The sequence below is a fragment of the Dermochelys coriacea genome, chromosome 3 (genome assembly GCF_009764565.3).
Source record: "Dermochelys coriacea isolate rDerCor1 chromosome 3, rDerCor1.pri.v4, whole genome shotgun sequence".
NCBI classification, from domain to species: domain Eukaryota; kingdom Metazoa; phylum Chordata; order Testudines; family Dermochelyidae; genus Dermochelys; species Dermochelys coriacea.
This window is the reverse complement of record NC_050070.1, coordinates 5111388-5128105: the sequence shown is the minus strand read 5'-3', so window position 1 is coordinate 5128105 and position 16718 is coordinate 5111388. Positions and strand designations below refer to the sequence as shown.

The 16718-nt window shown below is 49.7% G+C and overlaps 1 protein-coding gene and 1 long non-coding RNA gene across 2 annotated transcripts in view; one reads left to right on the top strand and one right to left on the bottom strand.

The window, feature by feature from the left end:
* CHRNA2 (cholinergic receptor nicotinic alpha 2 subunit) overlaps window positions 1–9886 on the bottom strand; it is a 23127-nt gene extending 13241 nt beyond the window's left edge. The window contains 2 exon segments of the mRNA XM_038395481.2: window positions 799–950; window positions 9373–9886. Coding sequence (XP_038251409.1) covers window positions 799–950; window positions 9373–9469 — 249 coding nt within the window. The 5' untranslated portion in view covers window positions 9470–9886.
* Window positions 6824–16718, top strand: LOC119854036. Its single transcript, XR_005292320.2, has 4 exons — window positions 6824–6975; window positions 13732–13870; window positions 14607–14818; window positions 14912–16718. It is a non-coding gene; the product is annotated as an uncharacterized LOC119854036 (long non-coding RNA).

Genomic DNA, 16718 nt, shown 5'->3' with positions numbered 1-16718 from the left:
TTATTACTAAATATTGGGTCTAGAGAAGTACCGAGAGGCCTGGGGCCCATTGTGCTGGGTTCCTCCTGGACAGAGTGTGACAGACAGTCTCTGCCTCTAAGGATACGTCTATGCAGCCTGCAGCAAGTGAGTATCAAAGCCCAGGGCGACAGAGTGGGGCTCAAAGTATGGTGCTAAAAATAGCTGTGTAGACATGTGGCTCAGGCCGGAGCTCGAGCCCTGAAGCCCACCCCCATCCTAGGCCCCAGAGCCTGAGCTCCAGCCTGACCCTGAATGTCTACTGAGCTCTTTTCAGAACCGGAGTGCAAGCCTGAATCTGTTGAACCTGGCTCCGAGACTTGCACCCGTGGGCTGCCGCTTGCTGTGTAGATGCACCCAAAGCGTTTACAGCCTACGTAGCCAAGGCAGACAAAGGAAGTCTCGTAGTTCCCATTCTACAGCTGGGGAAATGAGGCACAAAGCAGTAAACTGACTTGCCCAAAGTCCCACAGTGAGTCTATGGCAGAGCAAGGAAATGTAGCCGTCACTCCTGAACTGCAGTTCAGTGCCTTAATCCCAAGGATAAGAGGATAAAAGCTTTTACAGCTCTTAAATGTGCAATATACTATCTGGAGGGGGGGGAGAAGAAGTTCCTTCCTGACCCCAGCTGGTGTTGCACATGTGCCCTGAAGTATGAGGGCTGATGCAGCCCTTGCTAGGCTTAAATTGCCTGCTGTAATCCCAGGTGCTAGTATAAATGCCCTGCTCTTCTGTGGAGGGTTTTAGAAGCGGAATTAGAGTCCGGCTTTGCTTACATACCACGTCGATCAGCTGAGCGATGGACAGCCCAAATCTGACGATGACGACATCAGAGATGTTGCGGACTGGCCGGGACCACCTGTTGTAGCTGGTGAACAGGTACTTGAAGAGGCGCTCCTCGGCGTGCAAGTGAGTCCGGTCCTGGACAGACACTGAACCAATGAGAGACAGAAAAAGCCATACGGATGAGCTAGTTTGCTTTTGGCCTGGATACTTCAGCACTTCCTCTAATGCTGGATTAATACAGATAGACTGTATGGGCCAAAGGTGTTAAGATGAGCCTATCACTGTCCAACGTTAAACAGTGTTAAACGAGGTTCAGGGTCTGGTATGCAGAGACCTCAGCCTGCTTAGCTCCATGGCAAACACACCATTAAACATCCTTTTAACCTTGTATTAATGAGACAGAAAAGAATCAAAACACAGTTAAAGCATTTAGAATATGACGTATTAAATGAGGCTTTCATTTTAACCACATCCCTTGTTCCCTTTAGCTGGAGAGAGATTTTAGAAGGAACCCCTTCCCCACCCCCCAGTCCAGCAGTCTCTTAGCAGGTGTCACAAATGGCAGTAATGGTCCTTTTGGGGAACAGAGAAGTTAGTCGAGGTTGGCTGGTGCAGCTGTTATTGCTGGTGTTAAAGTCCAATTCGATTTCCTAGAAGGCAAAACAAGACAAACAGACACAAGAGAGGAAAGAAAAGAGAAGCAAAGATAGAAAATGCAGCTTTATAGACTCATCAGTTTATAGACTTTAAGGCCTGAAGGGACCATTGTGATCACCTAGTTTGACCTCCTGCACCATTGCAGGCCACAGAACCTCACCCACCCACTCCAGTAATAGACCCCTAACCTCTGGCTGAGTCACTGAAGTCCTCAAATCCTGATTTAAAGTCTTCAAGTTACAGAGAATCCACCATCTGCACTAGTTCAAACCTGTAAGTGACCCGTGCCCCATGCTGCAGAGGAAGGCAAAAAAAAAAAAAAAAACAACCCAGGGTCTCTGCCAATCTTGGGGAAAATTCCTTCCCGACCCCAAATATGGCAATCAGTTAGACCCTGAGCACGTGGGCAAGATCCAGCACCAGACACCCGGGAAAGAATTCTCTGTCGTAACTCAGAGCCCTCCCCATGCATTGTCCCATCACTGGCCCGTTGACACCTCTCAACTGTCCTGTGGACTCTCACTTGAGGTCTCACTGCTGGACCAATGCAGAAGCACATGGTTTTATCTGCCGCTCTGAGATCTGGCAAACTTGTCCCAGTATCAGGCTGGTTAGGGCATTTCTTTTAGCTGCCTCTTTCTGATCACTGGCTTACAGCAGGGTTGCAAAATACACAGGCTCGGCTGGCTAAGCCAGACTTTCACAAGACAGAAGGAAAAAAGAGAAAGGAACAAAAAGTAGTAAGTATATGTGGGGGGGATGTGGGGTGACAGTGTCCCAGCCTAAGTGGTGTTTGGGATTTAGCCTGAGTCAAGGAAGGTGATGATGTAACCTGGTCCCTCTCTCTGGCCCAGCCTGGTCAGGATTCGGATGAGGAAGGTCTGGGGTCACAGGAGATGGTGGGGGTGGCAGCCATGATGGTGACGCTCGCTCCAGGAGCCAATTTTTCTCCCCAAAGTCTCTTTACGCATCCACCAAAGGACTGGTGGGTACAGTAGCCCAGCCCCTCATTGTTTTGTCCACCAATGAGGCCTACTTCCTGATACACCCCTTTCGACTCATTCAGCCTCTTGGTCTTGCTTTTGACCCCTTTCCTATCAACATTTGCTATTCCACAGTATTCGCTGTTGTGACGTCTGATGAACTCACACTTGCTGCGCTCGCCATTAGGGAAAGTTTGTAGGCCCAGTTATCGCAACAGGCTGGAGACCCTGGGGCTGGAAAATCCCAGCTGGCCCGTACGACGGCAGCGGTGCTGGCTTTGCTTAAGCAGGATCTCAGTGGAATCCGCACTGCAGGGCAGGGGAACCACCGTAGGGGTGGAGTTTACGGCTACGTTCTTGTACTCTGCATAGGTCTGAACATGGGCACCCAGACCCGCTCTGGAGATCGATGGGATTTGGCGCTACGGTCCAACGGAGAAAGCAAAGCGGACGCCCTCTCGCAGCATGGGGCCAGATTCCCTGCAGCTGGGCCCAACCGAGGAGGGGCAGCTCTATGCCAGGTCAGTTCCCCGGTGCATTAGACCAGCCTGAATTCACACCAGCTGATCCTGGCAGCGGAAGATCTCCAAGCCCCTCCCATTTTTCCCCAGCCACGCCCCCTGCAGCAGCTGCATGGGTGGGAGAGGTCGGAGGGGAGCCCCCTTTAGCAGTTCTGTTAGGAACCTTCTGTGGCTGGCTCAGGTGACTTTAGGGCAGGGGGATCTGGCCCAACGGGTGCTAAGGGGCTTGCTGGTTCCAGGAATCAGGAATGTTACTTGTCACATTAGCAAGTGGGTGAGGTAATCTCTTTTATTGCGGTAATTCTCACCTTTTTTCATTTGCAGACCCCTAAAAAATTTTAATTGGAGTGCGGATCTATTGTTTGAATATAGAGTTGAACTCCGTTCAGTCAGTTTTCAATCCAAGTCTTTCGTGGACACCATAGACATAGCCTGGACTCCTGGGGATCTGCGGACCACAGGTTGCAAACCACTGTTTTATAGGACCAACTTCTGTTGGTGAGAGAGACAAGCTTTTGAGCTTACATGTGGATCTTCAGGACCAGCTCTTTGAAAGCGTCTCTCTCACCAACAGAACTTGGTCCAATAATAGATGTTACCTTCCCCGCCTTGTCTTTCTAGTATCCTGGGAACGACACAGCTACACTGACACTGCATACGTTAGCCAGCGACCACTTTAGCAATGACTATGAAATGCAGTTTCTGCTGTTGCTAACCCAGAAAACACCGCGCTCCAGGTTTTAACAAGATGCTGTCAGATCAGATTTAGCCCCCAAATGCAGAGCCTGAGTTACTGCTGTTCTACTCCAGTTTTGCATCAGGGTTCTCTGCACTGATTGTGATGGTGTCACACCAGCATTAAACTGGAGTCATGGAGCAGCGAGTCACATCCTCTGTTTACAATGCGCAAGGCCAGGAAAAGGCAGAAACTGTACACAAAGCACATAGGGCCAGATCCCCTGCTGGTGTTGCTCACCCTCAGCCATATCAAAGTCACTGGGGCCAGATTTTCAGCAGGTGTAAATGCCTGTCCCTACATTTCTGTCAATGGCACGATGCCAGATGACACCAGCTGGGGATCGGGCCCAGCGGCGTGACCCTGAATGAACCTGTGGTAAGCAGAGACACAGGCCATGACTTAGAAATGGGTCTCGTCATCGTGAGGGTCGTTGAGCACAGGCAGGGAGGGATGTTTCTAACCATTCGGACCCCGGACCGTTACTTCCCACTGGACCGGTGGAAATGACCGGGTGCAGGGCAGTGGGGAACGGGCCCCCGCAGCAGGAAGGGGTTTGCAAATCGCCATCGACTTCCAGCTGATGGAGCAGGAGTCCTTGTGGCAGGGGTTAAAGTGCCACTTCTCCTCCCGCTCCCCTGCCCCCTTGGAGTCTGACCTGCCAGCAGACCTGCTAGGCATGGCCACAGGGGGCTTCCGTACCCACGCTCTGTCCTGGGCTCCCGGACCAGGTCTCTGCTCCAGAATCCTGGGCGCTGTCACCACCTGCCATCGCCAGCCCCTGCTGGGCTCTTGCGCCTCTTGCTCCATGGGAAAGGAAGAGGCTGCAGTGAGAAGGCCTGCAGAGTGCTGCGGAGGAGCAAAGGGTCATGGACTATGGCTGAGCCTCCCATAGCTGCGCTGGCTGCAGCCCCAGCATGGCTGTGTTGCTACAGCACACGGGTGTGACTTGAAGATGTTCCAGGGGCCAGTGTGAAATCGTGGGGCTGGATCATTGGCTGGGGCAGAGCAGCACAGCTCCACCAAACCCCAGGGGCCTACTGTGACCGGGTCCCTGGGCTGTGGGACCTCTGAGCGCTCCAAACCCACCAGCCTGGGCTCTCCTTCCCACTGTGATGCTGTTGTCAAGCTACAAGCCTCTGACTAGCATTGCACGTATACAGCCATCCACAGACATGGACACACCCAACTGAGTTACATGAATGATCTCCCAGCTGCTCATAACCCATCAAGAGAGAGGCTCCAGCCAATTCTCCCAGCTCCCCAGTCCTGCACCGCAGGACTGTACCGTCTTGCACTGGGCAGAAGCCTGGCTATTGCAAGTTCATTACTTAGTTCACACTTCTTCATAGGAAAGAGGACGTGTCCCAGCCTTTGTAACCTGAGCAAATGCCCCAAGCACTTTAGACAAACACACTGGGAAGGATAAAACATTAAAATAACCTCATTAACTACAGAAAGGTGGATTTTAAGTGATTAGAAGTGGTAGGCATACAGGTCAGAGAGAGTTACCATAAGAAATAAAAATAGAAGCACGCATTCTAAATCCTAAATGTTTAGTCTAAGCAAGGGGTGAATCAAACAGCTTTTCTCACCCTGACCAATGGTACAAGCAGGTTACAGTTCCTCAGTACGCAGACTGGACCCCCTTCAAACCTGGGAGCAAACTCCCTCAGTTCAAAGTCTTTGTCCTCCAGATGTTCTTCCAGGTGTTGAGCTGGGGGTGGGGGAAGGCCAAGTGATGATGTCACTTTCTCCCTTTGTACTTTCTTTCAGCTTTCTGGAAAGATCTTTGCCGTGACAGGGGATAAGGCGCAGCTTCCATTGTGTACCTGCCTTCTCCAAGAAATCTCCAAGATAGTGGATTGGGCGTTGATGAGCCATTAATCACCCATCCTGCTATCAGGACCGGCTCTAGGTTTTTTATCTCCCCAAGTGAAAAAATAAATAAATAAATAAAAAGCCAAAGTACAGCCTGAGCGGCGGGGTGGGGGTGGGGGGGAAGGGTCCAGAGTGCTGCCCCTTGAAAACTGCCGCCCCAAGCATGTGCTTGGTTTGCTGGTGCTAGAGCCGGCCGTGCCGGCTATTGATGCTACTCCTTTGTTGTAACTGAAAGGCTGGTTGTGGGTGTTCCCAACCTCACAAAATAGTTAAGAAACACACATAGCAAAACTTCATAACTTCCCATACAAAGATAGCACATACAATCTAACTGGATAAGAATCTTCAACAGATCAAGACTTTTCACAAGACGTACATTGTCCAAAATGTATCATAATTATATGACAGTGATGAATATGGGGGTTCCTACTCTGTGGTACAGAGTGTCACACCTACCTAGGGTGACCAGACAGCAAGTGTGAAAAATTAGGACTTTTTTGGGGGCGGGGTATGGTTACTTATATAAGACAAAGCTCCTAATACCAGGACAGTGCCGATAATATTGGGAGTCTGGTCACCCCAGGGGGCTACCACAGTTTACATCAGTGGCAGATCGGGCCCACATGCATGATGGAAAGGCCTGCGCAGACAATATCATTCATCCTTGCTGGGGCAGTGTGATTCCAGCCAAGATAGTTGACAAGGCTTTGGCTAGATTCATGCTCAGGGTGAGGTTGGTTTACAGCCTGCTGGACTGATAGCTTCTGTCTGTTTACATGCTCTGACTGGGGCTTTTCTGAGGTCAGCCCAGCTGTAATCTCCCTTCCTTCTCCCCCACTCACAGACGGGCTGGGTGGTTTGCCACACTGCCTCTGGCTGGGCTTTTAACTGCAAACAAGCAGGAGGTGAAATCTCTTCTCCCTGGGCTGAAAACGCCACCGGCTCTTTCGCGTGTCTGGCCAGCTGGCCGCGTTGTGCCCATAAGCATGAATCAGGCAGGCCCCCAGTGGCCTGGCAAGTTGGGGGGAATTCACTGACCACAGGCCTAATCCTGAAAGACGCTGAGGCCCAGATCCTTAAAGGTATATAGCTGCCTAACTCCCCTTGAAATCAATCTAAAGAGATAATGGCACCAGCTGCATCTCTGCTTCCCTCAGCAATCTTCCCCAGGTGGGAAAAGTTCCTCAGCCACCTGGCAGGAAGGTCATGCAGCTAAATCAGTCCCAAGCCTGAGGATAAAAGAGAGTCACCCCCGAGAGCGAGCAGCCAGCTGGGAAGCAAAGGGCAGACTTAGGAGGGGCCATCTCAGAGGAGGACTCAAGGACTGCAGCAGCGTGAGCTATGGGCCCAGAAGGAAGGCTGTGATACTCCAGACCAAGGAGGGGAAACTGAGGTAAGTTACTGACATAGGCCCCAAGAAAGAGGGTGGTGAAACTCCAGACACTTTAGGAGGAACAAGGTTGGGGACTTAGGGACCAAAGGGGATGTATTCTGATACCACTTAATAAATAGGGCTCCACAAGGATGAGGGGCTTTTTATGTATTCTGGCCTGGGAGTGAATTATTGCAAGAACCCTAAGGCAGCTGAGGGTGGCATGCCTGCAGAACCGCACCATGCCCCTAGGGGTTGCCCCTGTGACCCCAACAATCTCCTGTAATATCTCCAACAAACTTGATGGACGGAAGATAAACTTCATTGACTCCTGGGAAACCTGCTTGAATGAAGGTTAAAACCTTTGGGGTCCGTTGTGTTAAACATGCAATTGGGGGTATGTTATGGTGGCCTCAAGGGTGGCGCGAGGCCAATGTACTTCCTTGGGTACCAGCTTTTTGAAGCCCCTGAGAGGAGCTGCATATAGACTGGATTCTCCAGGGCCCCGCAGCCAAAGAAAGTATTTGTGGTTAAACAGCCTGGTTTAAAACTGGCTGAGGGCCTACTTCCGGGGCCAGCAAAGGGATAGGACCCCTGTCCTTAGCGGACGGTTTGGAGGACTGGGGGCTTGTCCTGAGGTGGAGCTGGGCTGAATGGGGAACCACACGGCTATGCCTAAGATGGGGGGAGGGGTTGAAGGACCTGCCAGAATCCATGTACAGGATGGGGCAGGGGCCCAGGGAGTGGGGGATCTCCGGTGGGCTTATTAGCATGCAGGGAGAGTCCTTGCTTGTTTCCAGTATGTTTTCTCGGTAATGATTTTACCCTCAGAATAAAGCAGGCTTGCACAGGAACTACTGGGTGGTACAGTAACTCCTCACTTAGCGTCATAGTTATGTTCCTGAAAAATGTGACTTTAAGTGAAACGATGTTAAGCAAATCCAATTTCCCCATAAGAATTAACGTAAATAGTGGGGGTTAGGTTCCAGGGAATTTTTTTTTTTTTTTTGCCACACAGAAGACTATATTTACACACAGACGGAGTATAAGTTTTAAACAATTTAATAGTGCACACAGCAAGGATGGTTGTGAAGCTTGGTTGAGGTGGAGAAGTCAGAGGGTGGGATATTTCCCAAGGAATGCTTTACTGCTAAATGATGAGCTAGCACTCAGCTGAGCCCTCAAGGGTTAACACATTGGTGTTCATGTGGCATCACACTCTACAAGACAGCATTGAATGGAGGTTGGGGAGTTAGCATGGCAGACAGAGACACACACCCTGTGGGAGAGAGATGTGCATTTCCCCTTTAAGTATGCTGACCGCACTCTTAAGTACACTGCCTTGTTAAGTTAATCAGCAAGCTGAGACCACAGCTGCTGCCAGGAAGCTCCCTCCATCCTGAGCCCTGTCATGTGTCCCCCTGCTCTTTGGAGATGGGGTTAGTGGGGTGCAGGAGCAAGGGGAAGGGGGACACCCTGACATTAGCCCCCCAGCATGCAGGAGGCTTGGGGAGCAGTTCCAAGGCAGAGGGCAGGAGCAGCACATGGTAGTGGGGGGAGGGACAGCTGAACCGCCGGCAATTGGTAGTCTGCTGGGTGGCTGCTACACAGAGACCTTAGGGGAGCAGGGAGTGGATGGGGGGCTGCCAGTCCACCCTGGTTCCAAGCCCCCCGCCCAGCTTGCTCCAACAGGCTGCTCCTCCTGCAAGCAGTGCACAAAGCAGGCGGCTGCCAAACGACGTTAGAAGGGAGCATTGCGCAACTTTAAATGAGCATGTTCCCTAACTGATCAGCAATGAAACAACGTTAACCAGAACGACTTTAAGTGAGGAGTTACTGTGTCTTATAACTGTAGCAATTACACCGTTAACTGTCCCAGAAGAGAAAGCCAGCAGCTGTCCCTGGGCAGCCTGGCTGATCTGGGAAAGACACTTAGGAGGAAGGGACCTGCGCAACCTGGAAATACCCGTTCAGAAGGGAGAGGGACGCCCTCCCAGTTTGATATCAAATGGTTTGACAGTTTGCAAAACTGATTTGGGATCCTTCAGGACCATACTAGCATGGTGTGACTCTCTGGCCCCACAATGGCTGATACACGTAACAGCCTACTACAACTGTTAGCTGAAGGAGTTACCCCTTTAACTCAAGTGAAAGACGCTCCTGCTTTTATTCCTAGAAGTCTTGAGTTCAAACACTGCTGATAATCAAATGGGAAAGGTTATTATGTGGCATTTAAACAGTAGCTTTTAATTTTCAAAGCATTTTACAGATGGGGGAAATAAGCTCATAGAAGTTAAACAACCTGGCCAAGGCCCCAAGGAGCAGCACCGGGATTAGACCACAGGAGTTCCTGGCTCCCAGTCCTGTGGTCCAGCCACTGGCCTTTGTCAAATCTCAATATTCACAGCAGTCCCTTACCTGATCGGAGCAGGATGAAGCACCACATGACCATGTTCCTAAGAGGTGGGAATCCGCTGGCGAATCGATCCATGTTCCGGGAGGCCAGCACCACCATTTTCAACCCCGTCCCCTTACACTGATCCTCCCACAGGCAGCAATCCCCAGTACAGACCCTTTCGTTTGCAAAGTCTTCACTGGGGGCAAAAGAGAGCAGGGAGTGAATCTGGGTGGAGGGTGGCAGCGGATGCGGCTTAGCCGAGACCTCCTGCTGGGGATGGGGAGGTCCCCGAGTGTTAACAAATGTCCTTTAGTAAGGAGGTGGGGAGCTGCCGAGTCAGGGGCGGGCAAGCAGCAGGGAGAGCCAAGGGGCTGTCTGGAGTGTTGAAAGCGTGGCTGCTAGTCAGCTGGCTTCCAGTCCTTCTGCACTCTGCGCCCGGATCTGATTTTCAATCCGCGCTGATCCCAGGGGCTAGTCCACGTGGTGGGATGAGCTGCATTCCTTCAGCTGTGCTACACTCGGGCCACCTTGTTCCTAGAAAGCCAGAACGAGAGGACACTGCTGTTAGACGCCCATTTGGAGGGACCTGTAGGGCTCGGCTAGGCAGGGCTTAACCTATAATGGGCCCCGGAGACCTTGATTTTCAGCCAGGTTTTAGCTGGTTTGATCACTGAAGTCAGTGGAATGGCACTGGAGTTACACTAACTGCAGCACTGTCCCCAATGAGTCTACATTGATTTACCCCAGATGTGGCGCGGACCCCTTATGGATAAAGAGTAGCAGCATTTCCAGTGCCCTTTGGGGCTCTTATACCAAGGATCTGGCCTGGCTTTGTGGCAGAGGGGCTCTAGCACTGCTGATGAGAGCATGAACTTCCCAAGAGCCCAATTGCTGCTGGAGGTCTCCTGAGACTGGCTGGGCTTCCCCAAGCCATATCACTACATAAGGGGTGTAAAGATTGCATTGCAGTAAAGGATTAAAAGGGTTTTATAGCAGCTACAGTATAGCACAGGTAATTAGCAAAGCCATCAGGATTCCCATTATGAGGCAGGTCCATGCACAAGAAAACAGCCTACTACTGATCCATCGAATGAAGCTAACCTTTAGCTCAAATAGTAGGGGATTGCCCTTTGGGGTGAATTTCTATACTGATAAATGCAAAGCACATTAGAACACATAATCCCAACTCTACATATAAAATGATGGAGTCTAAATTAGCTGTTCCCACTCAAGAAAGATCTTGGAGTCATTGTGGATAGTTCTCTGAAAACATCCACTCAATGTGCAGCGGCAGTCCAAAAAGTTAACAGAATATGGGGAGAGGGATAGGGAGAGGGATAGGTAATAAGACAGAAAATATCATATTCATAATGAAACACTGGAATGCGTTACCTAGGGCGGTGGTGGAATCTCCTTCCTTAGACGTTTTTAAGGTCAAGCTTGATATAGCCCTGGCTGGAATGATTTAGTTGGGGATTAGGTCCTGCTTTGAGCAGGGGGTTGGACTAGATGACCTCCTGAGGTCCCTTCCAACCCTGATATTCTATGATTTTATGATATTGCCTCTCTATAAATCCATGGTACACCCACATCTTGAATACTATGTGCAGAGCTGGTCACTCCATCTCAAACATAATATTGGAATTGGAAAAGATACAGAAAAGGGCAACTAAAATGATTTGTTTCAGAGTAGCAGCCGTGTTGGTCTGTATTCACAAAAAGAAAAGGGGTACTTGTGGCACCTTAGAGACTAACATTTATTTGAGCATAAGCTTTCGTGAGCTACATGCTTATGCTCAAATAAATTTGTTAGTCTGTAAGGTGCCACAAGTACTCCTTTTCTTAAAATGATTTGGGGTATGTAATAGCTTTTATATGAAGAGAGATTAAAAAGATGAATTTTTCAGCTTGGAAAAGAGACTATTTAGGGGGGATTTGATAGAGGTCTATAAAATCTTGACTGGTATGGAGAGTGTGAATAAGGAAGTGTTGTTTACTCCTTCTCATAACACAAGAACTCAGGGTCACCAAATTAAATTAACAGGCAGCAGGTTTAAAACAAACAAAAGGCAGTATTTCTTCACACAACGCGGTCAAGCTTTGGAACTCTTTGCCAGGGGTTGTTGTGAAGGCCAAGACTACAATAGGGTTCAAAAAAGAACTAGATAAATTCATGGAGGATAGGTGCATCAATGGCTATTAGCCAGGATGAGCAGGGATGTAAAACCATGCTCTGAGTGTCCCGAGCCTCTGTTTGCCAGAAGCTGGGAGTGGTCAACAGGGGATGGATCATTTGATAATTGCCCTGTTCTGTTCATTCCCTGCGAAGCACATGGCCTTGGCCAATGTCAGAAGACCAGATACTGGGCTAGATGGATCTTCGGTCTGACCCAGTATGGCTATGCTCATGTTCTTATGTTAGAGGCTGTGGGGTCAATTCCTGTTGATGGCACCACAGTGGTGGGTTGTTGCAGGATCACAAAAACAAGTGAAGATCTGTAGGTTCCTTCCAGCTTTTCCAGGCCCCATGGCCTCTCACACACCTGCCTGATTTATCAAGCTATACTGCAAATCAGAGGAAGCAAAATACCCACTTTGCAGGAGGGTGAGAGGCAAATTGTAACCTTCAGTTTGCACATGATGCAATAATTTCAGATGTTTTGGAGCAGGGGAGTTTCTGCATCAGACCAGACCAATGGTCCATCCAACCCAGCCTCCGACAATCTCCAATGCCAGGTGCTTAGGAGGATGGTCCCCCTGATTGTGCCCAGATGCAGTGGAGATTTCTTACTCATCTCAGCTCATGCCCAATGCTCATCTCTTGCCCTGGGAAGTGATTTCCCTGGGAAATGGGCACCTAGGCACCTTTGAGGGGCTGGGCCTGAGTGCCCAAGACACTATAAAACAGTACCAAGGTGCCTATGTCACTTATGCCTTTTTACTGCTTTACCCTGGACCTTGATGCAAAGTCTCTGGGCTCATCCGAGCAAAGGCAACGACAGCAGCTTCCCGATTCTTCACCATGCAGTGCCAAGGACCAGACGGCTGCAGCAGGCAGCCAAGAGCCATTTTTCTAGCAGCGTCACTTCCGGGAGAAGGTATTGGCACTTCAGGGACCCCATCGAGCCTCGTGTCATTATGCAAAGTATGATTCCTAGAAATAATCAGTGCTAACACCCCTGTTTTGAAAAAGCAGAGGGAAGTAAGACAGAGCAAGGGGGGGGGCTGGATTCTGCCAGTGGCCCCGTCCCAAAGCACTTTGTCAGACAGAACGTCCACTGAAACCTGTGGGAGTTTAGCCTGAATAATGACACTGACTGGTGCATAAGGCTGGTGCATTTGGATCAGATTGGCCCGATCTTCAGCTGGATCAGGACCGAGGTGGGATGGTGTAGCTGGCTTTCTAGCTTGTTCCAGCCTTCCCTGATCTGGGTGACAGGCAGGGCCCTTTTACTCCCCAGCACAAATTAGAGCAGCCTTGGGGCTACTCTAGGGTACACACCTCTGATATGGCCATTTCATCAGCAAAGATTATTGGAGTTACACTGGCTGTACACCACCTGGGGCATCCCCAGCTGCTTTGCCAGGGCAGCTTTCCATCCCCTTTGCACCAATGGGGCAACATAAAGGGGATGCAGTGGGTACAGAATCTGGCCTGGTACCTATGAGCTTTTTTCCTGAAGCTTGGAAAACAAATTCATTGGGTGGCTCTCATTTGATTTGGGTCCTGAACCCAAAGGGAGCGGAGAGACACTTGGATTCCTTGTACATACTGAGATCTCACTCCTTGAGAGGGGGGAAAATGGAATCACTAATATAATTCAGTTCTGAAAGAGAAAGATTCTCTCTAATCTTCTCCTCTTTCCTCCTGGGAAAAGGAAGTGAAAGGTTCCTATGATGATATCTCCTTTTAGGAGGGAAATGATATTGGCGATGCTTGGAAAAAGACCAGAAGGCAGAATTTGTATGCAGCACAGCTAGATTCCAGTCTGTAGATCATATTAATTGGAAAAGCAGCTGTTGATCAGAGCACGAAAAGGGTAGGGAATACATATTGCAGCTTTGGCATGCATCACCTCTCTCACTGGCTTTAAAATGAAAAGACTCCCCAGTCTTGTTTGTCACTGTAGCTTGTCCAAATCTGACCTTGAGTTTCAAACAGAGCACTCACTAGATGCCGGTCCAAAGACCTAAGTAACACACAACTTCTTTAATCCCCAAAGAGATGGATTCAGCAAAGATCTCAGATTTTACTCAGCACAAATCAGAAGCAGGATGAGTTTATTTAGTAAATAAGATGCTTCATTGGGCTTAATTTTTCGCTGACTTGTTTAAGAAAAAAAAGAGACCTTGTTAACTCATCGTTATCTCTTGAACAGTGGTCAGCTTGCCGCTGCCTTGATTAATCCATTGATGGTAAAAGGGTTTGAAGACAAAAGAAGAAATAATGCTCACTCGTGTGTGTCGAAAAGAAAATTACCGATATAATCTCCCCGGGTTTGGAGAAGAAATCTAAATGTAAGTGAAACAATTAGCAATGCATACAGTGGACTTTGCCTGCATTTACTCCATCTCTGTGGGCATAATTATACAATGTGATGCAAAAGAAAGTTGGGTATTTTATACATGCAATAGCTGAAGACTGTGCAGAGATAAATAGATAAATAATAGCAGAGGGAGAAATACATAGGTCCAGGCAGGGTAAAATCTATGAAACTAAGATTGTGTGTGTGTGTGTGTGTGTGTGTGTGTGTGTGTGTAATATGTGTTGTTGTGTGACTGGTATGTGTAATGTGTGCATGGATGGGCATGGTGTGGCTGGTGTGTGTGTGTGTGTGTGTGTGTGTGTGTGTGTGTGTGTGTGTGTGTGTGAACAGAAATATGTACCATGAAGGGCTGTGCGTATACGTGTATTTCAAGTGCTATGGTGTAAATCTGATGAATGAAAATGGTAAGATCATGTATGCTTCCTTCCTGCCAAAGAGGAGATCAAAGGCCATCACGGTACAAAATACTATATAGGCCGTAAAGTGAAGCAGATAATTTGCTTCACTGTATATATTAATCTATTTCATGTCTGGATTTCAAAGGCAGGCTAAAGGAGGGTTTTAAAAGGAACTTCACGCACCAGCAAGAAAACTTCCAGTACCTTTGCTCTCCTCATCACTGAGTTTGTTGGCTAAGCTTTGCTCTGCTCCCCTTTGGCTGCTAAGCACATGCATCTCATCTCCCTGGGCGTGCTCTTCTCTTCTAGCGAACCTGCCAAGATCAGAAAGAGACCCCTTACCTGTTGGACGAAGCGCGTGGAGGAGGAAGGGTTGGGAAGCCTAAGGAAGAGGCCTGCTGGAGCCCTGTTCAGTGTTGTCCAACCAAAGTTTCTTCATGCAATCAGAAATGAAAGCTTCCTGCTCAGTCCGCAGTCCCACTGCTCCCCCACGGCGCAGCAGGGGCTGATCAACACCCCCGGTGAGAAGATGCACAAGCTCTGGAGCAAAATGATCTATTCTCCCCCTGTCCCTCTACTCCTTATCTGCCTCTCTTCTGCTCCCCTCTCTCTAGCTTCACTGAAGAGTGCTGCAGGAACCCAGTGGTCCTAGTTGTGATCTCGCTCCCAGTCCAGGCGGTTTCATGCCTTGCCTGAGTGTGGCCGCCTTGCTCAGGGATGCTGCATCTCAGCCAGCACTGGCAAGACTGATGAAGATCTCCCCAGCGCTTACACTAAACCCTGACGACATGAAGGGAGTAGGGGGAGGAGGCACTGGCGGAATCATCTAGTTAGTGATGGCGGTGGGGGGTGCTCGGGGTCTGGGGACAGAGGGTTCATTTTACAAATAGATCCGCTAACTCTGGCTTCAGTCAGGCTCCTCTTCTGTGGGGAGCTAATGGAGCCACTTCCCCAGATTGTAAAGCACCAGAGCATCATGATTTATTCACCAGCCCTTCCAGGGCACAGCTCATCTGGAGCAGGAGCATCTTATGTACGAGAGTGCTTGGGGGAAGCACGGGGAATGGAAGCAAATGTCCGGGAACTTAAAATAAAGGGGAAGGGGCTACAATGCGCATGCACATGCGCGCACACACACGCAATCTCTTCCTCTGGCACACACTGACACACAGACAAAGATACAATCTCTCCCTGTGGGGGGACACACAGATAGAATCTCTCCTCCTGGACACTGACACAAGCACACAGATACAATCTGTTCCTGTGGACATATGCTCTCTCTCTCCCCCTCTGGACAGATTCCATTTGTCATCGTGTGAGTTAATTCCCTCAGGCTTGGGAGTCCGTTATGTCCATCAGTGGTATTATTATTTAGTGTCTGTATTGCAGTGGCACCCAGCCAGGAATGGGGCTCCCGTTCTTTGTGCTAGGAGCTGTGCACACACGTCTGGTTCTGATCCAGCATGGGAATTCGTACGTTCCTCTGTGTGTGTGTGTGTGGGTCCAGTTCACTTTCTGCCTGTTGGGTTATGAGATTGAAATTTGCAAAGAAATAGCAGAAGCTTGTTCTGGGCGCCGGGGAGTGGGCGGGATGGGTCATTAGATCTGATGTTTTAGGACATTTGAGCTTGTAGCAAAGCTGAAGCTACCACAGCAGGGCAGGAGGGAATGTGCATCGACCACTAGGGTGTGCATGAGTCAACCGAAAAGCTGGCCTTGGTTAAGGGAAGGACCAGAGCCCACAAGCCGTCTCACGTTCTGTATAGCAGGGATTATCGATTCATCTTTATCGGGCCATCTGCGCACAAAGGAGGCTCCAGATTAGAAACCAACACTGAGCCTGTGAGGCCAGGGGGAGTTAATTTACAAACCTGCGGTTCATTTTTAGAGCTGTAAAAAACCAACAGATTTCTGGCAGGGTCGGAGCTTGAAGGGCTGGATACAGAATTCCAGGGGAGCGGTGAAACGTATGGGGTGTGTGTGTGTGTGTGTGTGTGGGCAAGAGGGGGCGCTCTTTCCGCTGACCCCGGGAGCTTTCCTAGCAGGCTTTTGACTGACACGGCAACTTCTGTGTCTTTCAAACATGCCCCTTGCGCCCGCTTCTGCCGTGGGAATCCAAGGCTGGAAACTCAAGGCAGGTCTAAAGAACCATGGGAGGGGAATTCCCCTCTGTGCAGAGGGACAGGAATAGCCCTGGGCACCCCCGGTCCATCTAAGGGTCCGATTGGTCCCCAAGGCCTGCCTCCATCGCCAACTTGTTACGTTTTCCAATGAGCACCTTCCTGCTTTCTCCCCTGCTGCCCCTCACTCCCCTAGTCGTCCACAGAGCTACCTCCTACCCCTGCTTCAAACTCTCCTCTGCTAGGATGCCAAGAACAGACTCGACAATGGTCATGCAGCTGCTGTGCAGAGCAGGGGTGC